Source organism: Limanda limanda, chromosome 8 (assembly GCF_963576545.1).
Source record: "Limanda limanda chromosome 8, fLimLim1.1, whole genome shotgun sequence".
In the NCBI taxonomy this organism is placed as follows: Eukaryota; Metazoa; Chordata; class Actinopteri; order Pleuronectiformes; family Pleuronectidae; genus Limanda; species Limanda limanda.
In genome coordinates, this window is record NC_083643.1 from 3,634,525 (window position 1) to 3,661,915 (window position 27,391).

The 27,391-nt window shown below is 45.5% G+C and overlaps 2 protein-coding genes across 2 annotated transcripts; one reads left to right on the top strand and one right to left on the bottom strand.

The window, feature by feature from the left end:
• The first annotated feature begins 899 nt into the window (after nucleotides 1-899).
• snrkb (SNF related kinase b) lies at nucleotides 900-16,941 on the top strand. Its single transcript, XM_061076626.1, has 5 exons — nucleotides 900-945; nucleotides 2,727-3,086; nucleotides 4,065-4,459; nucleotides 11,335-11,476; nucleotides 13,308-16,941. The coding sequence occupies exons 2-5, from the start codon at nucleotides 2,851-2,853 to the stop codon at nucleotides 14,341-14,343; spliced, it is 1,809 nt and encodes a 602-aa protein (XP_060932609.1). The 5' UTR covers nucleotides 900-945; nucleotides 2,727-2,850; the 3' UTR covers nucleotides 14,344-16,941.
• An 813-nt stretch (nucleotides 16,942-17,754) lies between these two features.
• On the bottom strand, nucleotides 17,755-27,391 carry ano10b (anoctamin 10b). Its single transcript, XM_061077131.1, has 16 exons — nucleotides 27,300-27,391; nucleotides 27,143-27,197; nucleotides 25,342-25,616; nucleotides 24,551-24,724; nucleotides 23,696-23,833; nucleotides 23,273-23,389; nucleotides 23,003-23,119; nucleotides 22,525-22,857; nucleotides 22,142-22,324; nucleotides 21,742-21,797; nucleotides 21,576-21,650; nucleotides 20,740-20,904; nucleotides 20,464-20,655; nucleotides 20,243-20,380; nucleotides 20,040-20,156; nucleotides 17,755-19,338 (listed from the first exon to the last, which is right to left on the bottom strand). Exons 3-16 carry the CDS (start codon nucleotides 25,607-25,609, stop codon nucleotides 19,318-19,320), a joined length of 2,094 nt encoding a protein of 697 aa, XP_060933114.1. The 5' UTR covers nucleotides 25,610-25,616; nucleotides 27,143-27,197; nucleotides 27,300-27,391; the 3' UTR covers nucleotides 17,755-19,317.

Below are 27,391 nucleotides of genomic sequence, written 5' to 3' on the forward strand. Positions count from 1 at the left end.
AACAAGCTAATGTGCTATAATTTCACTGTATATATGTTCAGACTGTACATATTCTGATAACACAGTTAATTTTAGATTTTACTCCATTAATATATTTCATATTTTTCTTTTATCTCCAATTCACTGGTCTTTAATCCTGACTGGCCTGTTGCTGTAACCTGAGGGAGAATTATTATTTATTCTTATCCAAACTTATCTTATCTTGTTTTGATCTTACATAATGTTGACTGGAAGTGATTCGACCACTAGGAGGCGCCGTTATCCTGCTGGTTGTTGTGTTTACACGGAACAAAGAGGGATGAGATCAGCTGGCGACAGAGCAGAGACAGAACTGAAATTCTGAAAACCTGCAGATCATAACCACATGAATGAGTTTATGACTGAATAAATACATATGATATAAAGAAGATCAGGGATTTATCTGACATCCTGTGTTTCTCCATAGAACCCGAAGCAGGATATTCATCTAAATTCTGAGGATAATAAAAACAATAACAACTTTTCCAGGTCATTTCCTGTGAGGTTCTGGGTTCCGGTCTCAGCTGATCCGGTTCTGAATAGAAACTCGCTCAGTTGTATAATGTCTTGGATCGCTCTCCTCTCGGGGGGGGGGGGGGGGGGGGGGCGCGCGGCCGCGGGCTGCCGGAGCCTCGGGAGCGAGCATAGACTGTAGGGAGCGAGTCGGAATGCATTGACGTCACAAGGAGGCCGGACACACGCTCTCTGTAAGGGGCGTGCACGCTCTCTGAAAGGGGCGTGCACGCAGCCCTGTGACACCAAGTGTGTGTGTGTTTGTGTACGCGCATAAAGCTCGAGCCCGGGGGGGGGGCGGGGATGGATGTGGAGACAGCAGCTGTGTGCGTCCTCATGGAGCAGCGGACTCTCCAGTGCGCCTGCGTGCGAGCCGCCACGCAGGAGTGAGACAGTCCGCGGAACAGCGAGATGGTGAGTTGATATGTGTCCTCTGCTGTTCTGTCAACTGCTGTTCCGTCCTCTGCGGTGTGTGTCCCCGCAGGTCGGGTTGTTGTGGAGCTGCAGCCCGGAGGACGGTGCGTGCGTGAGTGTGTGTGTGAGTGTGTATGAGTGTGTGTGTGTGTGAGTGTGTGTGACAACTGGAGTCCGGACTGCAGCTGAAGTGTGGAGCCGCGGGATGTGATCCAGCTGGAGAGTGTGTGTGTGTCTGTGTGTGTGTGTTTAGGGGGGGGGGGCTCTGCAGTGTTATGGGATGTGGTGTGAAGTGGACCGTGCGGCCTGCTGGAGTCCGGTCGGCCCACTGCAGCTGTCAGCCGGGACTCGAACGTGTGGCACCAGGCCTGAGTGACCAGTGTTTGAATAGAGACCGTGTTACTTTGATTTCTTATAGTTGTGTGTTTGTTTTTCCGAGTATCTGGGTTTTTCTCTGGTGTGCAGCAGATACACTCACATGCACGCAGGCAGTGTGGGTGTGTGTTGGGTTATGATTTTTTTGTTATGCACATGCACTGACCCCTGAGCAGCAGAAGTTCAAGTCTCCAGACAGCTACACAAAGAATAACAGCTTCAGAGCAGCAGGTAAATTGTGTGTTAAGTAAAATCTGACATTAGACAAAGTGTTTGGTTCTACGTCAGAATCTGAGTCAGTCAGAGCTCTGGATAAAAACCATATCCTGTGTTGAGTCAGCTCTGGACAGAATTCAGAGACCAGCTCAGATTAGTCATAAATCTGCATCTCTCTCTCTGTGTATGTGTGTGTATGGTGTGTGTGTGTGTGTGTGTGTGGCAGCCATTTCATCCCAGTGTCTGTTGAGTTTGGGAGGAAATGTTGTCAGTAGTTTTAAAGATTAGAACTGTTAAAACCAGAGAAACTGAAAATCTCTTACATTTTCCTCTCTGATTTGCTATAACCTTGCAATTATATAAACAATTTCAACTTGTAACTCAGGTTTTCAGCAATAAATCACTCAATCAAATTTGCATATATATATATATATATATATTTACATCTTCTGCCCTTAAGCTTCAGCAAGAGAGAACTCCAAATATTATAACAACATTGATGAGACAAAAGACGGCGTCTAACATGAACTGAGAAGCGAATCAATATTTAAAGCATCAATACAAAAGAAAAGGTCGGACAGAGATGGAAGAGAGGTATTGACATTTGTAATGAGATATTGTCAGTAATGGTAGAATATGAGAGGAGGCATATTGTTTATATGAGAAATCTGGTTGTGTTGATAATCCACTGTTTGAAAGGTGCTGCAGAAATACGTTTATTATTATTATTATTATTGTTATTATTAAAGTTACTCTTGGGAAAATCTCATGGTGACATCACCGGGTCTAATGACACCTTCTGACCCTCTTAGCAAAACTAATGACACACACACACACACACACACACACACACTCACACACTCACACACTCACACGTACATTAAGGTTTCCTGTTACAGTATTGATCAGAGAAGCCATTTGTGCTGCATGCATGTTATTTGAGATAGAGAGAAAAACACAACCCCTCGGCCAGCGAAAGAATATTTTACCCTCTGTTGCTTTCGCGGAACGATAATCTTACACATTTTAATCTGTTCCTACTTGAGAGTTAAACCTCTTTCTCGTCCGTCTTATGAAATATCGGTAATGAGGCATTAGCAGCAGCTGAAGCTCACCTACATTGAAGCCCTTTCTGATTCAAAGGCCAAAGTTGTGTGTTTCACAGTGTCGTCTCTTTGTTGTCTCACCAGACGACTCTCCGCACCTCAGCACCTTCACCGGACTCTTCTCCACCTCCTCTTTCCCTCGGTTCCTCTGTGTAAACCCTCCGGTTCTGTTCCCACCTCCCGTCCGAATCCACGCTACCTGTCGAACATGGACTCGTCCTCGGAGGTGACCTCGGGGGGGGACGGACCCCTCGACCTCAGGAGCAGCCCCGGGCGCTCCGACCTCAGCGGACTGTACCACCTGGGGCGGACGCTGGGCCGGGGACACTTTGCGGTGGTCAAACTGGCTCGACACTTCAACACCGGCCAACTGGTGGCCGTCAAGATGATCGACAAGACGAAGCTCGACGTTATGGCGTCAAGCCACCTCCTACAGGAAGTGAGGTACGGACAGAAACGATTATAGTCAGAAACTTTAACTCACTTAAAGGGACTCTTACCTTTGTTGCATTTTTACACTTTTTGTGGATAAGGTTAAATTGGTATTAATAAGGTAATGACACTCTAAAATGCAAGACAGACCCACCAGGAGTTAAAGCAAACAATTATTTCACTCTCGTAATATTTAGTGAAAACTTCAACCGATAAAATTCTTCGGACCGAAGGACCTTATTGGCCGACAGACCTGTCTGTTTGCTGCATGGAAACAGACAGGAAGCGCGTCCTCAACCATAGGGTTTGTTTTGATTCCACGGCAGACAGTAGCGAGTAGCGACCGTATCGACCGTAGCGACTGACGATGGCAGACCAAAGTGGTCCACGGCGTACTGAAACAGCCGCTCCCAGGGGGAAAAACAAAAGAAAAAACACCGCGGATGGGAACGAGGGGGTGGGGCATTGGAGGAAGGCGGGATGATTCGAATGTGCTGTAATTCTCAAATGCAACAAAGGTAAGAGTCCCTTTTAAAGGGGACATATTGTGAAACTTCACTCAAAACAGGTCAATCTGAGGAGAGCTGCTTTAGACAGGGTAAAAAGGTGCTGTTTTAAATGATCCTTGTGGTATTTTGATCAAAATGTGTTTCAGACATTTCAGTAAGACCCCAAGGGACCATATCAACTGCGGTACAATGGGAATAATATCAATCAATCAATCAATCAAGTTTTATTTGTATAGCCCACATTCACAAATCACAATTCGTCTCATAGGGCTTTAACATGGTGAGACATCCTCTGTCCTTAACCCTCAACAAGAGTCAGGACAAACTACTAAAAACCCTTTTAACAGGTAAAAATATGTAGAAACCTCAGAGAGACACATGTGAGGATCCGTCTCCCAGGACGACACAAGTGCAATAGATGTCAAGTGTAAGAAAACATCAATTCTTGTCACCACCATCATGATGATTTATTTATTTCCAGGTGCATGAGGCTGGTGCAGCATCCCAACGTGGTTCGACTCTACGAGGTCATCGACACGCCCACCACCCTGTACCTGATCATGGAGCTGGCCGAGGGCGGCGACCTCTACGACTACATCCTGCGCCACGAGGCCGGCGTGGCCGAGGGCACCGCCAAGCGCCACTTCGCCCAGATAGTGCGCGCTGTGGCGTACTGCCACCAGCTCCACGTGGTGCACCGGGACCTGAAGCCCGAGAACGTGGTGTTCTTTCCGCAGCAGGGCGCCGTGAAGCTCACGGACTTTGGATTCAGCAACTTGTTCCAGCCGGGGACGATGCTGGCGACGAGCTGCGGGTCGCTGGCGTACTCGGCTCCGGAGATTCTGCTGGGAGAAGAGTACGATGCTCCGGCTGTAGGTGAGAAACCCGACGGGATATGTGCAGCTGTGATGGTGGTGTCGAGGTTTCATGGGCTCCACCAATCAGGAGTCAGTCTCAATCATGACGCTTTTATAGCCTCAAATAACAAATTATACCCACCGAAAAAACTAACCCTTGAACAAATATGTGTAATATATAAATATGTAATAAGAAATATCGAGAATGACAGAAACCATCTTTGAGAAAAATCCCATAAATTTTGTCCATGTCCCATCTTCTAACATGGAGGAGGCAGGATTATGACCTTTACTGCAACCGGCCTCCAGGGGGCGATCTCGATTATTTGGCTTCACTTTTATGAGGCTTTCACGTCGTCCATCTTTATTCCAGTCTTCAGTTTATCTACGTTAGTCAGGTCTGCGATTCTTGAGTCCCTACATTTCAATGTGAAACCAAAAGGAACCAGATCAAATGTAAACAAAGGAACAAACACATGAAGCCGGTTTCAGGTGTGAAAACAAGATTTCACTTTAAGATCCATTTAGTTGCAATTCTGGAGCCAAGGAAGATGTGTTTATACAAAATAGTCATGTGATCATGTTTGGTAAGACTAGATTGCTTACATGCCAACTAGTCAATATGCCAAATTCAGATGGACGGGTTTATTGTTTGTATTTATGCCAGGTGTGTGTGTATGTCTCTGTGTGTGTGTCTGTGTGTGTGTGTGATGCAGATTCATCACATTAGATCTATATGTTGAGAATCTTTGTGGCCATATTTGTCCGTTTGACCCTGTGTATGTATTTCTGTGTTTACTTGCATCTGTGTGTGAATGTACGTGTGTGTTCCTGCTCACTGTGCATTCGATGTTTGTGTGTGTGTGTGTGTCCGTATAGGATTAGTGTGTGTGTGTGTGTGTGTATCTGGGTCAGTCTGATCAAGCCAGCCTGTCCTGAGCCAACTGGGCACGTTCTGCAGAGGAACCGAACGCTGCAGCTCAACACCACCGGGCTCCCACACTGCATAGCAAGCATTATTTGTGTGTGTGAGTCTGTGTGTGTCTGTGTGTGTGTGTGTGAGAGAGGAAGACAAAGACAGATAGCAGAAAGAGAAAGTACCCTGCTTCCTTGTTTATCCACAGTGGAGCGGTTGGTCCTCAGGGATTTATCAGACTTTAGAAGTGAGGTTGTGGGATTTGACGATATGGAAACAAGGGTTTTGGTCTCATGAGACACCACATGTCCGCTTCGGGGGGGTGGTGGGGGGGGGGGGGGGCCGGTGGTCTTCTCTGCTGTGATTTTGGCAAAACACTTTTTATTCCGCTGACTGCAAAAGCATCTGCTGAATACAAATGCATCCCGGCGGCAATTAGTGGCTCCTTGTGAAAAACACGTCCACAGTGTTTGTTTCTGTTCTGAGGAAACGCTGCCGGCGGTTTGTGAGCTGCCATTTTAAAGCCTCAAGTTTGGCATTGAGTCCGGCGCCATCTTGGTTTTTTGAAACCAGACGTAACCATATTTGGAGGAGCAGGGGGCGGAGCCTGACTCAGAGCTGGAGGACACCGCCCACCCACCTCCACCTGAGACCTGTACACACAAGACACTTCATATACAGAGACTTGACTTCTTTAGATAATGATGGACGACATGACAGCTACCCCTAAAAAAACCAGCGTCTCTATCACCCCCTGTTGGCGAGCTGCAGGTGATAAACCCCGCCTCCTCTGGGTTAGCGGATGGGAGATGGACCAAAATGAAAAGTCAAATACAGTTTTGTTTTTTGAAAATGGTTTCTGGCTTCATTCCTGGATCTTGGGATCTTTATTTTAAGTCTATGTTGAAACCACTAGAGTCGCCCTCTGCTGGTCATTTGAGAGAACACATGGTTACATGTATGAGAAACAAAATATCTTGAATCCTCTTATTTTCATATCAAACACAGTATAAAATGTAACTTTGGCCACTCGGGAGGAACTCGGGTGCAAATTCACGGATCAGGTCAAGTTTTAAAGCAAACCATAACTATGTGACTAATAGTTACAGTGGAAGGATAACGAACCCGGCTGGCTAACTGGTTAGCATCGTGTTTTCCCACGATGCTAGCCTTCGAAGTTGAAGCACACACGGACAAAGCCTCGGCTAAAGATGATATGATGCGATTAAGAAGCAGCCATTCTGTATAAATTGTGGATTTTCTCTGGGTTTTAACATTGTTGGAAACCGTTTGGATAATGCAAGTACACAAGTCAACACTATATATAAGTGTAGTTTGTTTTTAAACATCTTAATGAAGAAAGGTGTCTATAAACAGCAGCTGTGATGAATAAACACAGTTCACATGCGTCGTCCACATCGTGAACATGACTCACGAGCTGCGTTAGTTCCTGAATCTAAAAGCGTCCGTGGGAAGGCGTCCATTCAAATCCATTTGTGAGCTATTTTTGCCTTTTGACTCAAATGCACTTCTCTGTTCTCTTCCACTCAACCTGTGGACGTCGTGGGGATTGTGTCACTCTGATAGAAACGCACACTTCCATCACCCCCCCCCCACACAGTCATGAATATTTATGTGTGTGTGTGTGTGTGTTTGTTTGTGTGTGTTTGTGTGTGTGATAATCTTGAGCTGCACAGAGGAAGAGATGTCCCTTAGTGATCTCAGCTTAGTAAGGTGACTCATAAACCCATCTCCCCATACACACACACCTAGGAATACACACACACACACACACACCTAGGAACACACACACACACACACACCTAGGAACACGCACACACTGCTCTCTGTGTCTTTTCTATTTCTGTCTTGCACTAACTGGCTGCTGTTTAATTCACTGTGGTTCCTTCACTTCTGGGAGCTGTGCAGTGTATGTGTGCTCTGTTTGTTTGAGTACACGCAATGTGTGTGTGTGTGTCAATGTGTGCGTGTGTGCATGTGTGTGTGTGTTGATGAAAGTCATATGATGTGGAGGAGAAGCAGGAAGGTCCACAGAGTCTCTTGCCTTTGACATAGATAAACGTTGCCTCGTCCTACAATTACATAACATCATCCTGTAACTGTGTGTACATGTGTGTACCTGTGTGTACATGTGTGTTCAGTGTGTGTGTGTGTTGCCTCCTCCTGCTGCTGTTCCAACCTGCTCAGGCTTAACGCTTGTACTTTTCCCTTTTCTTGCCACAATAGTTTTGTCTGTTAGCCCACAGAACTCCGTGAACCAGAAACCACAACATGTAAAGTCTGTCAGCTTGTGTGAATGAGATCCGCCTGAGGAAACTCTAAATATGACACTGAATATGGAGTTCTGACAGAGAAGCTCTTCAGGCCGACACGTTACGTAAAGAAGGAAAGATGAGAAGGGCGTGGGGCCTGAGTCTGTGGGGGGGGGGGGTGTTCTGTGAGAACTCGAGAGATCGTGTGAGATTCTCTGGACGTCAGCTACACACATGTTCACTATGAGCTGGGAAAGACCTTGTTTGTGCTCGTGATAGAAACATTCAACCTCATTAAGGTTGTTTTAAAAACAGCTTAAGTTGAAATACCTGAGTTCTCTTCTGATGTTATTCTGTCAACTTATTGACTTATTTGATTCCATAACTGAGCAGAGCACATATTGTATTGTATCTTTTTATATTTTAATTTATTTTGAATGCAGCAAACATGTAATGAGATGGGAGGAAAATCTGCAAAACGTTATTAGTTGAGTTGATCACAACAGTCCCTTAAATTTAATACTCACAGATATCAAGGGCCTGATTTTTATTCGTCAAGATCCATGAATTATTTACAGAAGGTTTTTAGAGAAATACAATGTTCTCACAAAGTTAAAGAAAGAGGTAAAAATAAATAACCTTTTGTGGCTTTAACATTTAAAGTCTTGGCCCATCTCCTCATCCTCCCACTGAGTTAATTGAAATCTGTAAGTAAGACGTAAAAAAACCAATCTCTCTCGCTGTGAGAAAGAAGATTTCTTATTCCCCGATCACGACTCTTCCACCTGGAGCATCGACTGGTTCTGAGACCCAGAGTGAGTTCTGCACATGAACTCTGAGGTTGTGTTAAATCCCTCTGACTCCAGTAAATGTGATTCATTCAACCACAGCAAATAGCTTCATTCAGAATAATGACTTTTCCGTCCTTCCACCACTTTCACGGCTCTCATCTCCGCTCGGGGGCGGACGGTTGATCGGCGCCGCGAATCCAACGTCCCCCATAAACATCCCGTTTTAGATCAGAGCCGCAGAACCAGAGAGCTTTTCCAGACAAAAGCCCTTTGTCAGTGTTTTCATTCCGACCTGAAGGCTGCAGGACAGTTTATATAAACACAGACTGTTCCAAGCCTGAGGAGCTCAGATCTCACGCACCGACACCGTACGTGGGAAATTAAAGAACAGATCTTCTCTCCTAGCAACGAAATCCAAAAACAGATGCATCACTTTGGGGATAAAGTATAAAACACTTTATATAAATGATTTTCTTATGCACAATGTGTGATATGAACACTTTCACCTCCATAGATTCTGACTTGAGAGTTTAAATGTTTTAGATCCAAATGATTTCTCTGGGTTCAAACACACGTTACCTTCAATGTTCAGGTTCAACTCGTATTCATCTAGTTTCACACGTGACAGTTTGTTCTGGTTGATTTGTTTCGTCTCGTGAAAGCAAAACAATAATCGTATTCATGAAGATCAAGATGAATTATTTCCCGTGAAAACGTCCTGGATCCGGATCAAACTTTATTGGCTTCTTCTTTGACCCTTTCCACCTCTTTCCTAGAAAATCCTTTTTTAGTTTTTCTCTAATCTTGCTCACAAGTAAACTGATAAATAGATAACGGTGAAACATAACCTCTTTGGTGCCGGTAACAACATGAGGTCATCAGCGTTTTCTCTAAAATATGAATGCAAACCTTTACTATTTGTAACTGAAAATCGTGAATTAAAAGAAACAATCGAAGATCTTTTGGAGCAACGGGCAGATTCCAATTATTCCAGTTGCCCTGACGACAGGAGACTCCGACAATCTCCTGCTTCTTCATATGTGAAAGTCCAGAAAAGGTCAGGACACAATTATCTGGACATTTTCCAGATGTCATGTCTGTTTATTAGTTGATGACATAAAGTCAAATGTCGGGCTGCGTGCTTTGACTGATCCAGGAAGACCCTTTGGAACGGGACCGCATTGTTGACCCTCAGTGACGCATTTGGTCTTGAAATGTGGACTTCACAGGAGGCGGAGCCTAAACGAGGGCCACAGGTGGCCCCCAGACCCAGAACCACCCCCCCCCACCCGCCCTTCTTTCTAACTCTGCACTTTCATATCTCCAAACTTTTACAGTTGAATGTCTTTGCAATTTTAGATTTAGCTCATATGCATCTAGACTCTTTTGAAGGGTCAGAGTATGAGTTAGGTGTGTGTGTGTGTTGTGTGTGTTGTGTGTCTGTGTGTCTGTGTGTATGTGCACTGTCAGCACTGTGTGGTGAGTGTGTGATATTCCCCAGCGAGCCGAGAGAAGCTCTCTCCCAGTCGTCAGCAGCTTCTCCTCCCTGTTGCATAACGCTCCTCCGGACGGAGACGTGCGCGCCCCGAGAGCGTGCACGTGAATTTTCCATTGTATGGCGAGAACTGAGGGCCGTTGTTTGGACCATCATGAGTGTGATGTGGGACAGGAGCTGAACGTTCATCACACACCGGTACCTGATGGACGCGTGGCTTTGAGTGAACCACAGTGGTTGAGAAATCACAATCATGAAGAACTTTATTGACAAATCAGGTGTTTGACAAACACGCGTCTGCTGTCGACCGACAATATTTCACAAAACTCAACAACCGATATGAAACCTTGTTGTGTTTCGAGCCGGAGGGCGAGATCTCAGCAGAGGCAGCGTTTCTTTATCTGATCCACTGTGAGATCTGTTCTTTTTCTGGTTGTCACGTCAGAGTCGACACACAATGCAACACACACAGTGCAACACACACAATGCAACACACACACAGCGAGCAGTGTCCTGGTCTCCAGTGTTTGGGTGAAACACAAGGAGAAGAAGGATCCTTCTCAGAATAGAACGGCAACACAACAAGGCCTCTGTCTGTCACGGCCCTCAGCTCCCTTTCCTCCGTGTGTGTGTTTGTGTGTGTGTTTGTGTGTCTGTGTGTGTGTGACTGTGTGCGTTTCCTCGCCTGGTTCAGGCTGTTCTCACATGGTTTACCCCTCTCGCTGCGTCCGAGTACAAGACAGAGAAGGGAGGGTGGAGGGGAAGGAAAGGGAGGAGACAGGAAAAGAACACACTGTCAGCATGCCTGTGTGCATGTGTGTGTGCATGTGTGTGTGTGTGTGTGTGTGTGCATGTGTGTGTGTGTGTGTGTGTGTGTGTGTGCACTAAGCCCGGTCGCTGCAGCTTTAGCCCTCACACTTTAAACTTGTAAAACCGGACATCCATCTGTTACTCCTGCACATTTTTCCTCCCAGTTCACTGAGGGACTAATCTAACGTGACCTTCAGGCCTCAGCAAGGAGGCCACTCCCTCCCCGACCTCCGACCTCTCTCTCCAGGCAGCAGGAGAATTTATTTCACCGCTGCTCTCCTTTAATAACACCGTCATTTTGACCTCGATCCGCAGCTGATCCCTCTATGTAGATTTGTGGGACAGAATCCGATTTTCACCCTCGTCTCTCGGCCGCTTCAGTAAATAACCTCTGGTTGTTTTTAGAGTCAAACTTAAAAAGGGCCGAGTATTTTTAAATGTCCGTCACGAACAGACGAAGCTCACAGAATTCTAAATATGATCAGAATGCAGAGAGACAGGGTGGGCGGCTATTTTAAGGCCTGAGATGATTTGCTATTTAAGGCTAATTTTTGTGTCTCTCTCTCTCTCTGTGTGTGTGTGTTTTGTGTGTGTGTGTGTGTGTTCCAGATATCTGGTCTCTGGGGGTGATCCTGTACATGCTGGTGTGTGGAGTTCCTCCCTTTCAGGAAACCAACGACAGCGAGACTCTGGTCATGATCCTGGACTGTCGCTACTCCATCCCCGAGCGAGTGTCAGGCGACTGCAGAGAGTGAGTACCGAGGATCGATCACACGCTGCACTCACAACATGTGAAGATCAAGATCCATGAGAAATCAACAAAAATATAATATAAAAACATCTTTCTATCTCGCAATTAATGAATAAATGCAACTGCTAGCTTTGTGTTGAGCTCAGACGCTGCAGGGTTTAACACAATCGTCCCTAAAGTGTTTCCTGTCTTGTCCTCATAGCTTCAGCTGCAGTTGTGTGAGAACCTGCAAGTGGCATCAATACAGTTCCTTCTCTCACATGAGAAATTGTCTGCTGTGTGTGTGTGTGTGTGTGTGTTTGTGAGAGGGACAGTCGTGCACGTAGGGTTGCAAAGACCTATGTTAAGAATGACACAAAGATGCAGAAGCATATAGTCAAGTGCCCAAAGTTTCCTCAGGGCTCTAATCAGCCTATGACAAAACAAAATGTTTATATTTATGTCTGTATATGACAAGGTAAACACAGTTAGTATAAATTACCCACAACATTTCCAGTTTATTCCAGTTAATTCCCGTTAATTCCCATGGAAAGTTTCCAACTTTGAATATTCTTGGAATTTTGCAACCCTACGTGCACGTGCACTGAATTCTGTGGGAAAAGCTGCAGAGAACGGAAAATTTTAGTCTTGGATCCGCCCATTTATTTGGATCCTCTCTCTAAATTTAAACGGCTTGTTTCCTGATCTTCTCCTGCTGCATCCTTCCACCGAGTTTCATGGGAATTCGTCCTGTGGGTTTTATTTTAAACACGTAAAGTAAAAACTCCTCGGCCAAGGTAAACACACACACACACACACACACACACACAGCAGCGTGACTGTCTTTCTCTTCGTGACTAAGTGGATTCTCCATGTGAAGACTCACTCTGACTGTTCCTCAGACTTAACGAGTTACTGACCGTGACATCATCTCATTAACGTACATTTCACTGGATCGTTTGAGTGGCCTAGTTCTCTCAGACGCTGCTGTCAGCTGCTGCAAACACAGAGATCACGCAACAGTGTGTGTGTGTCCGTCTGTTAAACACTGATGTTTTAAACCAAACCTTAAACAGTCAAAGACACGGACACACTATTTAGAATCAGAATCAGAAAGGATTTATTGCCAAGTAGGTTTACACCTACCTGGAATATTCTTTGGTAAATAGGTGCATACATTGAACATAAAGCATAAAAACACAATAAGTACTTCACATAAGAAAGAAATAACTGTATATAAAACAAAACAAAAATATATACAAGATATAAAAAGTTAAATAAAGAGTAAAATGCAAAACAGGAGAGAAATGTGGATGTGCAATATGCAATATACTGTTATGTGTGTTAATTTAACACAGAATTGAGGCGTCTCACATCTCACACACACACACACACACTGTCCTCAGCTTACAGGACATCAGGGTAAACTGGGACATATGCTGCACGTAACAGAAGAATAGTCACAACAGGAAGAAGAGTCCAAAGTATCGTCTGTGAATACAAAGCACAACGTTCCTTATTCCCTGGTGCAGCAGCCACAGATAACAACACAGGACAGATTGCACAATAAAGAAAGTTGCACGTGTGAAATCAACTGTATCTTCGTGCAGTTCTTGCATAAACAAACTAATTTTAGTGTTTTGTGGATGATCCCGAACTCGTCCTGCAGGATCTGAGCCGGCGCTCGTCTGATGACTCGGTCACATGACTCGGTCACATGACGGAGAACAGAACAAGCTTCTGGTCATCAGACATTATGGGTTTCAATCTATTTCTGTAACATTCATAGTGAAGTGCTGATCACCTCATGTCCTCTTCACCAAACAACTGATCCCTCTGTCTCTCCTCTCAGCCTGATCTCCAGGATGCTGCAGAAGGATCCGAGTGGTCGAGCCTCGCTGGAGGAGATCCAGGCTCACGATTGGCTGCAGGGTCTGGATAACGCGCTGCTCAGCCCCGAGGCTCCGCCCCACTGGCTCTCGGGGGCGCTCTCCCTCAGCTCCCCCCGCTCAGGGGTCCCCGAGTGTGGGGACCTGCTGGCTGCGAGACCGCCCCCCCAGCCGGCCTTCCCCGGGCCCTGGCAGCCGAGCCTCACCCTCACCCTCCGTCCGCCTCCCGCCGAGGAGCCGCCGGTTCCCAAGAACCTGCCGGCACTGCAGCAGATCTGTGAGGAAGAGGAGGAAGAGGAAGAGGAGGAGGAGGAGGAGGAGGAGGGAGAACGTTTGCCGTCTCTGTTGGTGACAGAACCAGAGACCGAAGCTGAGCAGATGCTTGATGACGCAGATCACGTCACGGGAGAGGAAGAGTCAGGAAGCTCAGCGGAGACAATAGAGGAGGAAGAGGAGGAGGAGGAAGAGGAGGAGAAAACAGACGTGAAGATGGAAACAGAGAGAAAAGAGGATGGCTGTGTTATTTCAGACCAACCCGTCCGTCACGGAGACAAGTCTCTCAGTGAAACTCCTGAAGTCCCATCGTGGTCCCTGCCTGGGTTGGTGGTCCCGTGTTGTCAAGGGCAACCAGACTCCACTGCAGAGGATGGCGAGGAGGAGGAGGAGGCGGAGCCTAACAACAACAGCAACAAACCGCCTCCCTCCATCCCTGCATCCTCCGCCAGCCTCGACTGCAAAGAGTCAAAGGCAGCGAGGGAGGGAGAGGAGAAGAGCGAGGACGGGGCGAGAGAGGACCCGTTGACGGACAGGTCGCAGACCCACAATGCACTGGGGGAGGCGGCGCCGCGGCTGGAGCAGGGGAAGCGCCACAGCCTGAAGCTGCGCGAGCGACTCTTCCAGTTCCCTCTGTGTGAGAAGGCTCTGGCCCTCAACATGCCGGCGCACAACAAGCCCAAGATCCTGCCGCTGGCTCAGTACAACTGCTGCCATGTGCTGTGAGCGGGAACCCGCCGGGGCGCCGGACCTGCGGCGTGCCGCTCGACCACCGGGGACACGCCGGCTGTTTGGCGTTCGGCAGGTGGTCGACCGCGGAGCACGAACCCTGTGACGTGGCTGCTGAGCTCCAGCTGAGAGCCGAGCCTCCTCACGTGTTCAGACCTGTATCGTTTCAGAGATGGACGGATGGAGGTCTGGACACTTTCCAGAGTTTGTCTTTCACGTGTGCAGAAGCAGCAGGAGGATTGAAGAGGGGCGGAGCCTGTGGAGAGGACGTGGCGTTTGAAGTCTGCTGCGGAAATCACAGTGATTGAGAATTTCTGCGTCGGCCCTTCTCGTCTAAAGCTCTCGAAGCTCGTTGTGTTTTCAAGTTGACGTCAGCTTCTTCTACCTGTGACGCCTCTTTCGTCCTCCGGGTGGCGCTCGCTCCACGTGTCCCACAGCGAACACTCCACAAGTCTATGGGTTGAAACTCAATGCAGGTTTTGGTAGTTTGCTGTCCATCGCTAGGCAACAGCAGTGAGGGCGGGACGAGCTGGTTTGAAATGAGTTATCTGTTCCCTTTAGTTGAAGCCTGAAACTCAAACATCGGACGTCTCATCGCTCGCCGGCGCCATCCACTCTTTAAAGAACGGTTTGTTTCTGGGATGTAAGCTGTGACACCGTCGGTTCTTAAATGTGGATCGAGACACCGCTCTAGATATTTGTGTTCTTCCAGTTTGGCGTCCGCTGTGTGATATAAACCTCATCCACTCCCTCACTCGCTTTTGGTCCCTGCTGTATTCTTCACATTGGCTCACACAGAAAATGTCCGGAGCGACTGATCCGAACGTTTGTGTTCTCACGTGCAGCCGCTCCGGATCATTTGTGGAAAAGAATGTTCCGCTGTCAGTGCATGTCTGAAAGCAGCTTCAGTAGAACCTCATCCATTCGCTGCTGATCACAGGAGAAGACACAGAAACGGAAAAACGACGCCGAAGAAAGAAGAAGAGAAAGACACGGACGCCTGCAACTGTTTGTACTGAATAAGCTATCGTCTGTCGTTTGTTCTCAAGGTGCCTACAAGGATCATTTTGGATCTGACTGCAGGAAGACGTGGAAAGCTCGAAATGTTCTCGCACGTGCACTTAGTAGAACCATGATTTCATATTTTATAACGTATTAGAATAAACGTTGAGAGACGTTTCCTCTTCCCTTTGCACAACCTGCGTCTTGTGTTGCTTTAAAAGCTTTTAATATAAACTTCATACAGACTGAGACTGTTAGATATATATATATATGAGATATGATGCACAGACTGTGAATAAAGATGGACGACAAAAGTGAAGCCAAAACATCTCCTTCGCCCCCTGGTGGCCGGCTGCAATATAGGTCAAAAGCACCTCCATGTTAGCAGATGGGACTTGGACCAAACCGAAATAAACGTGAAGAAATACATTTTTCTCAAAGATTGATTCTGTCACTTTAGGTATTTGTTATCACACTGATGTTTCAGATAAGTTTGCATTTTTATTAGTTATCTGATGATGTAACAACAGGGTGAAACGTCTTGATTGACAGCTGAGACTGACTCGTGATTGGACGAGAGTGTGTACGGGTGTTTTTTTTCTTCCTCTTAATTCACGAGTGTTGTTTTTCACTTTGAGAGCAGGATTTATTGATTTCACGTTCAGATTTTGTAATTCTTTCACCTCGTTGGTATTTTCTGATTCTTTGGCTTCACTTTTGTACAAACAGAGGAAGTGGAGACGTCGTCCATCTTTAATACACAATCTATAATATGATATATGATGTTATATATGCTGAAGCCTGAGATGATATAATTTTTCTCTTATTGATATATTGACTTCGTCCTAACATATGTATGATACTGTTTATTGGACCATTGATACGGATGCAGGTCTTCCACCGTATTTGAACCTGTAGTTTTTAACGACACTGAACATAGAAGGTAACAGTTTTATTTTGGATGAAGTTCCTCCATTTGTTTTTTTTTTTATAAATGTGACAGAGATGTTAATTAACCGAAGAGATAATGTGACTTTGTGCATGTTATTACTGTTATTTATCACAAAATACCTCGGTGTGTCTTGGGTCTGACGGGACCTGGTCCTGGTGTAACTGTTCCTTCAGGAGCTCGAGGCACAAACAGGGTTGTGTAGCTGACGAGTCCGTGTGTGGTGTTATTTTATCACCGTGTGTTTGCGTCTTCTCGACCTCGGACGTGAGGTTTGCAGAGCAGCAGAAGATCAAAGCTGGACAGGAAGCTTCATTCTCTCTCTTACACCTGAACTGAGATTATTCCCGTCGGTCACTGCAGCTTTGTGGGTTCAACAAATTGGATTTTTAACTTGTGACCCGTGATGAGTCGGTCGCTGTCTATATAAAGTCACGTGAAATCTGATTATTTATTCGCATTTCATCATCTGTGGAAGCATCAAATGAGTTCAGACGAGGGATGAAATCTCATTACTGCTGTGTGACTGCAGCCACTCCGAGTGTCTGCTGACCGGAATCCTAACCAGGACCACGTCTCCACTGGAGCCATGAACCTATTTTTCTGTATTTATTTATTAAAATGGATTAAATAAATAAAAACGATCTGGTGAAGCGTGTTTATTTCACACAGACACTCGAAAGAAAAGCAACAACAAACCAGCAGCTTCAATAAAGTGAGTTTGATGTTTGAGTGAGTGTGAACATGGAGAATGTTTCCACCTTCTCTCCCTGAACGTCTGTTCTGTGTAACTGTCGAGTGGGTTCGATCTCTGTTATGAAGTTATTAAAAAACAGAGTTTATCTCCAATATCTACAGTTTAGAAACTATACAAACCAAACGATGGCTTGTGACCCTTTATAATAAATGTCTTTTATTAATCTCCAGAGTCACAGAAACCTCTTGGTGAAAGTTGTCTCTTGTTGAATCAAATAGTCACATTTCACAGATCTTTTCATTTAAATACATGTTTGAGGTCTAAAAATGTAAAATTATCCAAATATTTCACACATAAAGATGAACACAGAAGAAAATGTCTTTATTCAAAATTTTTCTTCCTCTTTCCTCCCATAAATTCAACAGATTTTTCGGATCATTTGGATGAATTTAACTTTTATCCAATTATACCTGTAGTAGTGTGTAAAACGCAGTGTTTATTGACTTTACTGCAGTATATTGTCGTAGTACTTCTCAGTACTTCTTCCACAACTTCACTACACAGAGATAATCCTTCATTCTCTGATTCGAGATAAAGAGCAGGATGTTCATGTGATCATATAAAAAATCTTAATTAATTTCATTATCAATTAATCTATCGATTGTTTTCTCAAATTATTGAATATTTTATGTGTTAGAAAATTGTGTGACATTCTCATTATGCTTTTTTATTTAGAAAAAAATGACACAACAACCGACCATTTACCTTTTGTGTATTTATTGTAGCACAACCAGCAAACACCTGTTTCTGACCTGCAATCCTGATCCTATATCTTCATTTACACACACACACTCACACTCACACTCACACACACACTCACACACACACAGGTTTACGATTAGTGCCACTAGTGGAAATATAGGACTGTGGCCGACTGAGTGCATCTCACCATCACTCTGCATCTTTGCTGAATCAGTGTCTCTGCAGCCACCAGGGCTGGTGGGAGGTTGCATGTTAAATACAATTAAAGGTGCAGAGCGCCCCCTGGTGGCTGGAGGGGGAACACTAACTCCTAACAACAATAACTTAGACAATACAAAGAACAACCACAGCACTGTTCAGCAAGTATGGAAGAAATGGGGCCACGTCGCGTAATAATTCAAATGTGAAGAGTGAACGACACCAAGTGTTCAGCTACAGGATGTGATTGGTTACTGCAGCACAGTGACGTCAGAGGCACGGCAGTGAGTACAAACTGAAATCCACACGTGTACAAAATTATATATTTCTAATAACAAAGCAGGTGAAGGTTCTTTGGTCGCTCCGTCATCGAGTTCAAGGCAAATCTTAAATCTTGGCACATGAACGACTGTGTTTGCTTTAATTTACAGATTATATTTGATGTTAAACTCGTTCCTATTGTCATATGTGATTAGTTCAGGAAAAACAAGAGAAGGACAGTTTCATCAATGGGAGAAGAATTAATGATAAAATAAAATATGATTGTTTAGAGTCAAATCAGGACAATTTGTATTCGTACATATTGAATTACACGATAACCATACTATAAATTAAAAGCTTTTATATAATGTGTCCTGTAAAATACAGTCTACTAATTTAAAGATTACATTACAAAGACTTTTTATTAACAGTACCTTGGGACGATGTTTTTTAACAAATATTTTTCCAAACAGACACACTAGTTTCTCTCTAGTTCTCTATTTGTGTGACTTTTAATTGATATGACCCATATTAAAACGGACTTTTATTTACATATATAGAAAGTTTGTTGTGATAATCCCTCCAATGACGATACTGTCCTCTGATTATAGATCCATGAGCACTAGCTGCATTTCATCACGAGGTGGAAGCACTGAGCAAACAAAGGAACATTCTGTCAAGCACAGTCACATTAAATACTATTTCCTGTCAGGCCCTAAATATTGACATGGCGATTTTCAGATCTCTCATCCAATCTGAACAAACCCTCCTGTACCCTCACATCGTCTCTTTAGAGGACACATGTTCAAAGCACCTCTACATTCCACTTGCTGTCTAATATCTGGGGGAAATACTTTAAACAGCTGTTGTAATTGCACTTGCAGTCTGTGTGTAGAGTAAATAAAGCTGCATTCCAAAGTGTGTAGGCTGCAGAAGCACTCTGCTCATTAGAAAGCACAGAGAGTTTAAAGTGTTACACACAGGGAGGATCAGGCCGCAGCTGCTTGTGTTGTTGTCCCTGCAGGTCAACACAACACTGAGGAGTCGTACTGTGTCCTGTGGTTGAAGCACAAAGCAGCGACTGGACACTGAGACACAATCATCACTCGTCAGACTGCAGCTTCTGGAAGAGGAGACACAAACAGCGTCAGGTGAAGGAGAACAGAAGGAAGGACACACAACCTGCAGCACGTTCACACCCCCTGCTGGTCGGACACTGTCATTGAAACCATACGATGACTAATGATTGGTTGATATAATGTCTCTTATCGTATTGGATTCAGATGTCAATGCACTACTGCACAATATGACGTCATTTTCTGACTTCATGGTGATGTCATGATTACATCATTCCGACGACATGTTGTTTCTGGATCACTGGGTGATGACGAAACAGAGATATCCTGGAAAAGGCATTTTTGAACAATGCATGATGTCATTTTCTTACTTCTTTGTGATTTTTTTTTCAAGTTTCAAGTGAAATCAAGTTAAAATCTTTTTCAAATAATAACACAATAAAAGGGCATAATAAATACTGTGGTTTAAAAGTAAAAGTAGCTTATTTTGACTGTTAAAGTCTTTTGTTGGCTGCTTTTGCTCTTTCATCACTTATCATATGACATCAAATGATCAGATATACTTTCCGGATCATTATCTCTTTGTAGTTTGCGGAGATTTCTATGAAGATGTGTTTTTTGGACCATATTCTCTTGACCTTGACCTTTAACCTCTGATCAATCAGCTCCAAGGTGAATATCTGTCCCGTGCATTAAACAGGAAGTGTTTCCAGGGGGATGATGGAACCTATGGGAGGATCACGCTGACCTGCTGTTTCAGAGCCTCCATGGATGAGAACTCGATGTGCTCCCTCTTCCTGCGGATCCAGTCCGGTTCATCCGGGATCAGAACCGACATGACGAGCTTCACCAGGATCAGCAAATGCTGCCGGGACACAAAGATGTGAACGTGTTGAGAGAGAACGCACTCGTGTGTGTGTTTGTTTTCGATTTCTCCGTCGTCCTTCTCACCTCGACCAGAACAGCCAACAGCAGAATGTTGGTGGTGCTCAGCCCCCCCTCCTGTAACAGCTGCTGTAACCGTGGCGACAGCAGCAGCAGCCAGCAGTTGGACACGACGGAGACGAAGCTCAGGACCTCGAACGCGACCTGCAGCAGCAGAGGACAGAGACGTCAGCTGTTCGCTCGTTACCTGAACGACGTGGTGGAGGGTGTGGTGTGTTTCTGCCGACCTGCCACACGCCCATGCACGCCACGGGGGGGGAGAAGGGCTTCCGGAAGAGCTGGCAGATCTTGTAGGCGTCCGATCGTATCTCCGTCACGTTGTTGATGAGCAGCAGCACGGCGGTGAGAGGGTACACGCAGGAGAAGAGGCTCAGATACCCAAACTGCACCAGGAGCTCGATGTACTCGGCGAACAGGCCCTGCAGAAACACAACAGGCTCGGTGTCACCAGGAGCTGTGTGTTGACCGGCTGATTTAAGGAATTCTCAACACTGAATACTCACAGGGAAAACAGGAAGGGTGCTTTGTTTCCGGAACTTGTCCTCCTCAGGGTCGTCTTCGCTCTCCGCCCTGTGGGGGGCGCTGATGAAGCGGTCCACCAGGAAGGGAATCACCACCTCGGTCACCTGGTTGAGGAGCTGGGTCACGATCAGCAAGGACGCCAGACGCTGAGGACACATGGACGGAGACAACGTGGGGTTCAAACCATTTCTATAACCTTTAATGACTTTCTTTAAATCACGTCTTTAAATCATTCTGATTTTACACCTGAAGATTAGCTTGTTCATAAAGAGCCGGTTACAGACCTTCGAACACAATAGATTTATTAAAGCTACGTTCCATCTACATACATGACAAACAATTCCAAAAAGTGTGGATTAGCGCAGCTTTAAAAATTGTTGTGAGTCGATTTACGGAAATAAAATACGCTAAATTAACATCAATATTACGTAACACTTTGATCTTTACACCAAATATCATACTGTTTCTAGCGCTTTGCTTCCAACAAGAAATTGGCTAACATTGAAAACATTGAGTTTTAATGAGTGAAGTGGAACAAAATGCTGATTTAGTTAACCGGGCTGTAAAAACAATGATATAAAGTTTTATGGCTCTGGGGAATTTCTCAACCTGGATATTTCTCCCTTTTCAGCTCGGCAACTTTCAGTTTTAAAGACACTTTATGGGAGTTCAGTGTGATTCAGTGTTTTTGAAACACCTTTAGATCATTCCAGGCTTTGCTGCATTTATTCCCATAATTTCTTTATATGTGCGGTGGCACGTAAAGTTGAATGCAGTGCAGTATTGTTGGAGTTCCACCTTCAGGAGCTGCAGTTACCTTACGAAGCAAAGGCACATCCTGCTTGAAGAAGGCGATGTGGAAGAGCACGGCAAAGTAGTTGAAGAAGGTGAACTACGGTGAGAAGAGAGGAGAGTGAACCAGTCTGTTCGGGTTCTTTACTCACGAGATAACTGCAGATTAGGAGATTAGAACTGGAACCAACCACCAACACTTTGGACGTCAGATGCTTCTGGAAGGACGACTCCTCTCTGTGGTTCTCTGACAGGACACGAGAACACGTCACTGACTTCACTTCAGGCATTTGTAACTTGTAATATTAATAATCTACTCTCTCGTGTCTTCCTCCTGAATGCATCTGTGCTGCAGACTGAATGTAAAGATGGACGACATGACAGACAGGTACATAGAACCCACCTCCTCCATGTTAACAGATGCAATTTTTTGTCAAAAGGTAGCTTTAGATTGTTTTCTGGACTTTGATACCAAGACGTCTCGATATTTAAACACATTTAATGATCTGTACCACATTTACCAAAGTGCTAACCATTGATTTACCATCATATTCAAAATGCGTGTTATCCAAACTCTCACTCCTCACTCACCATATTCAGTCAGTTTCTGTGCTGCCTTCTTGTAAGCAGTCCCCAGCATGTTGGTGTAGACGATGTGAAGCACCGAGGGCACGTAGAGCAAAGTCTGGGACAGCATGGAGTCCCAGTCTCTGTTCAGCTGCTGCACCTGAGCTTCTGCCCAGTAGAAACAGAGCATCCCCAGAACCACCAGGCCTGCAGGAGGAGAGGTGAGGGCGCAGCAGAGGTGAGGAGGAGAGAGGAGGCTCGGATGTTCTCTGCAGTAAAGTGCTTTTACATATTTCATATTCTTCATCTTCAGAAAACCTCATCTTTTACCTTAAAGCAGCTGATCAGTGTCTTGTTGCCTTTCAGCTCGGCAACAAGCATCAATCAATTCAAAATGAAATTCTTACCCAGAAACAGCCCGACCACCGGCAGTGACACCAGTGCAATGCGCAGGTCTCTCTGCCAGTCGGGGAAGAGAGGCTCCACGCGCCCGGTCACCGGGTTGACCCCGAGGTCGCCGTGGAAACCGGGCCGGGGCTCGGCGAAGCGCTCGGCGAGGTGCAGCGTCCCCCAGCGGTACGAGAGGGAGGAGCTCCGGCGTTTCCACATCTCCATGAAAACCGTGGACCAGAGCATGCTGAACACCGCCTGGACCATGAGACCGCTGGCCGTGGAGTCGTCGCCTTCGTCCGTGACCTGTGACCCCGAGTCGGACTCCACCATCTCCTTCTGAACCTCACCTGCGATGAGCAAGAGGAGCTTTGAGGCCTGTGAGTTTGTTTTCAGGTTCGCAGCATCATTCCACCCGGATTCTGAAGCAGGGCCGAGCCAAAACCATCGTCTGGAACCGGGACATGAACATAAACGATGAATCCACACACCTACCTGAGAAGTACGTGATGGTCAGGCCCAGGATCGCTGGTGGGAGCAGAGACCAGGTGTAGAAATCCAGGAAGCTGAAGTAGAACGCCACGGAGCTTCCGAAGTACGAGTTCACCGAATCTGGATGAATCAAAAGAGCAGCTGTCACAAAACAACAAGTCATCCATTGTGTGTGTGTGTGTGTGTCTGTGTCTGTGTGTGTGTGTGTGTGTGTGTGTGTGTGTGTGTGTGTGTGTGTGTGTGTGTGTGTGTGTGATGCATCTTTAAACCTACCCAAAGGCTGAACCAGCTGATTACCGGTGTACCAGGCCTGGCTGAGATCCTTCAGCTGCTCTGGGTTATGAAGAGGAAACGTGTCTATGATCACACCGGCCGACCCGAGCTTCTGCCCTGCAACAGTTTCACAAACACAACAGCAACACAACACTTGACTTGAGAACATGGACGAAGGGGCGACATCTTTCTAACAAAGAAATAATTAAACAATAATCATAGTTATTTTAGACACATCTGTATTGAAAGAGAAAGAATAAAACCTTTCTCCTTTTGGTATTTTAATGTCATTTGTTGACAGTGAGTAAAAGCTAGAATAAAACCAGCTTTATCTTTTTTAAGGTGTTGATCTTCAGCTTCACATTATTCCAGTGACTTCAGTTTTTTCCAGTGTGAACTGATCTGAGATCTGGAACCACTCACAGATGTTGTTTCTGTTCTGCAGCGTGCAGGAGTCCGACAGACCCGGGACCCTCAGGTCTCTCTGCGCTCGCAGACCGTCCAGCTCGTACTTCACGATGTAGTGTCGCTCCGCCAGCGTCAGGAACACTTCCATGTTGTCTGTCACACACAGGTGAACCCACACAGATGTTAGTGGAGACAGGGATGCATGGCAACAAAGACAAGCAGACCCTGGTTCCCTTACTGTCAGTTTACAGTGATTTAATGACGTATGTATGATGATCCAATTACTAGTATTATTTCAAAACTTCATGTACAAAAGAAAATGTATCCACGCCATAAGTACCAACGTTTAACCAAACCTAACATCTGGCACATGGACGATGCTTGTGCTGAACTGCATCACTCCAGTAACACAGTTTGGATTTATACGTTTCTTAAAACCCAGATATATGAGCAGCTGCTAAAGTTAATATTGTATTAAAGGTTCAGTGTGTTGGATTTAGTGACATCTAGTGGTGAGGTCTCATGTTGCAGCTGAACACCCTTCACTTCACCCTCCCCTTTCAAATATGACAGAGAACTTGTGGTAGCTTCAGTTGGCATAGAAACTCAAAATTTGTTTAGTTTGTCCAGTCTGGGCTACTGTAAAGAAACATGGCCGCCTTTGTAGAGAGGATCCACTCCTGATGTTAGTATTTAAATATAAAGGTTCAATTATAGGGTCAAGAAAACAACATTTAGTACAATTAAGATTGAAACACACTAGTGGAAACATCACTGGGATTATTTTATATTCAATTTCTGCCTCTAGAACCTTTCCCCTGGATCGTACCCACTGGACTTTTATGTGTATTTGTGATTCCTCTACTGTACCTGAATCCTTGAAGTTGTGTCTGTCGTGGTAGGAGAAGGCCTCCATGTCTCCGCTGCCGTAACGTTTACACAGACCCAGCTCCTCGGTGGCTCGCAGCAGCGTGCAGCGAGGGGCGGAGACCACGATGAGGTCACCGCCGGCGTCCTCCCCTGGGTGGGCCAGTAACCCAGCGCCTGTGGTGGGGTGGGGGGGGGGGGATAAAGTGCTGACTTCAGTGAGGAACTGAATCAGCCCCTTAGCTTAATTAAGTTTATATAAGCCATCATTACATGCGTTTGCAGGAAACCATCAGACAGAATCATGGCATATTTGCACTATTGCACATAATTGCACTGTGTTTTTTCTTCAGCTGTATATGCATATATTTAGATATATATACTTTATCATCTATTTTACATTTTTAAAGTTTTGATATTCTATTTTATACTATTTTATTCAAATTTTGTTTTTGATTTTTTGTTGTAATTACTTGAGCATTGCTAGAAGAGAGCCTGTGACTCACGTATTTCATTGCCAGCGACTGCTTAATGTTATTGTTGTGCATTTGATAATAAACTCCTGAATCTTGAATCTTGAAACTTGAACTCTATAAGAAATTGTCTCTTCACATTTACATGGAATCATTTCACTATCAACTATCTGCATTGCCAATGGGCTTGTAAATGCAAATGCAATCAGATGCAATCAAGAGCTCAGGAACGTTTGAGCTGCATGAATTTCTCTGCCCGGTTGCAATCGATGGAGAGACAGTAAACTGATCCCTGCAGCTCAGCATCATTCAAGCCCTCACCGCCATCTTTCTGAGAAGTTCCGATCAGTCGGATGAGCCACCTCTTGGTCTCCGGCCGGACCTTCTCCCCGAGCTTCACCAGCACCAGCGGCTCCACCCGCTCCAACATGCAGCAGGGGCAGCTGACCTTGGTCCAGCCCGGTCCGGTGGTGGCAGCGCTCGGTTTGCCCGGGACCTTTCCCTCGGGGGTCTCGTCCTCCGGCCGCCGGGCCTTTTCACCGCCGCTGCCACCAGCTCCTCGACCTTCATCACCTCCTGCCTTGCTCATGGTGACACTGGGGAGACACAACAACAGCTGAAGTGTGTGGCTCATGTTCAAAGTGGACAACAAGAGGAGTGCGAGGGAAGTTCCCTTCTTCTATCGTACTGTTCTCTCTCCTTGTTACCTTCACTGAGGTCAAGAATCCACTGATGGAAACCTACAGACATTATTATTCCCAGTGGATTCAGTCCAGATCAATCAATCAATCAATCAAACTTTATCAATCGTCCCTTTTATACACAGCATTACATTCGTGCACTGATGATCGTAGACTTTTGTCTTGACCCAATCGGAGGTTGACATTTTCAACTTTTGGTGAAATATGGTCAAACATCACTTGTGCCCAGAGGATGAATCTCTTTGTCCTCAGCTCTAGCGCCACCAGCAGGTCAACTTTTCCTCTACCACCACGATTTGCGATGTTTGGTGCGATGTCTTGATTTTGAGACAAATATTTTGAATGTATTCCTACATAGTCAATAGAAATTCATGGTTCCCAGAGGATAACTCTGGCAGAACCCCCTGACTTTTCCACTTTACCAGCACCAGGAAGTTCTCATTTGATGACCACATTCACCAGACCCTGAGGATTGACTCTTCATGGAAATGATGATCCCTCATCTTTATTTCACCTTCTACCACCGGCAGTTTGAGTTTTTGTCAGACAAAGACAACGACAAGTCCCATCGGCTTTAACCTTTTATTTATCGAATGCTAACATGCAAATCGAAACTGTGGTTTAATGCCAACCACTTGCTAGATATGAGCATGTTAGCATCCTGACTTCAGCGTTTCCCCCGAGCTTCTGCAGCCGCCTCTCAGAGCTGCTGCCTCGGCTGTGAGGTCGAGGTCTCACACTCACAAGTAGGAACCTAAAACCCTCCTTCAGTGTCATGACTCGTCTGTAACCATTTAACAAGCAGAACGAAGCTGTGAAGTTACGAGAAACTCGCTGTGAAAGGAAGAAGTCGGAGCAGTTTAAGGTTAATGTGTCACCAACCACCACATTATCACCTCCTCCCTTGCTGTGCACTGGACTTGTCATATTTACATGTTTGAGTGCCATGACACAGCTGCTTCTTTTATTTCTGGCATTTGCATCACCAGCTATTAAATTAGATACAGAGGTTTATGGAGCTTTTGCATTTGCACGTGAGACTGAGCTCGCAATGAATATCTGGCATCACTTTCCAGTGATCTGCATCCTGTAGCTTGTGGTTCGTCCTCGGGCAGTTTGTTCCTCTCTGAACCCCGAAGATGTGATCTGACAGCAGATGGTTGTCAGGGGAGGAAGCAGCGGTCGTTTCTGACCACAGAATAAAAACAACTCCGTCTGATTTGGCTGCATGACAACAGGGTTTGAACTGAGCTACAGACGCACACATGGAGGAGTGCGTCTGTAGCTCAGAGAGGAGACGAGACAAGACAGAAGGACTGAAACGGAAAGTGGTTCTTCCTGGTGCGACCTGGAAGCTGTTTGAAAACCTGCAGTTACACTAACAAGAGCAAAGAGAGAAGGAGGAGAAAGCAGATCAATACCTGGCAGGACGCTGATGATGAGGTTCCTACAGCGGCCCACACCCCCTCCAAACTCCTGTGTGATCACACACACACACAAACACAACACAACATCTATTCAGTCGTGCTGGAGAGAAACCAGGAAGGAACCGAACATTGTGAGTCTGCAGACACTTACCCAGCCTCAGTGTGTGGTTCCTCCCAGATCTCTGCCTGTGTGAGTGTGTGTGTGTGTGTGTGTGAGTGTGTGTCTGGCAGGAATGCGGAGGA

Excerpts from the sequence above, each read along its gene's own strand:
- ano10b (XM_061077131.1), bottom strand. The coding sequence starts at position 25,609 with ATGAGCAAGGCAGGAGGTGATGAAGGTCGAGGAGCTGGTGGCAGCGGC. Across the intron at positions 21,651-21,741 it reads TGACGTCCAAAGTGTTGGTG|TTCACCTTCTTCAACTACTT; the intron begins GTTGGTTCCAGT and ends TTCTCACCGTAG. Across the intron at positions 20,157-20,242 it reads TGTTGGCTGTTCTGGTCGAG|CATTTGCTGATCCTGGTGAA; the intron begins GTGAGAAGGACG and ends GTGTCCCGGCAG.
- snrkb (XM_061076626.1), top strand. The coding sequence starts at position 2,851 with ATGGACTCGTCCTCGGAGGTGACCTCGGGGGGGGACGGACCCCTCGAC. Across the intron at positions 3,087-4,064 it reads CACCTCCTACAGGAAGTGAG|GTGCATGAGGCTGGTGCAGC; the intron begins GTACGGACAGAA and ends ATTTATTTCCAG. Across the intron at positions 4,460-11,334 it reads GTACGATGCTCCGGCTGTAG|ATATCTGGTCTCTGGGGGTG; the intron begins GTGAGAAACCCG and ends TGTGTGTTCCAG.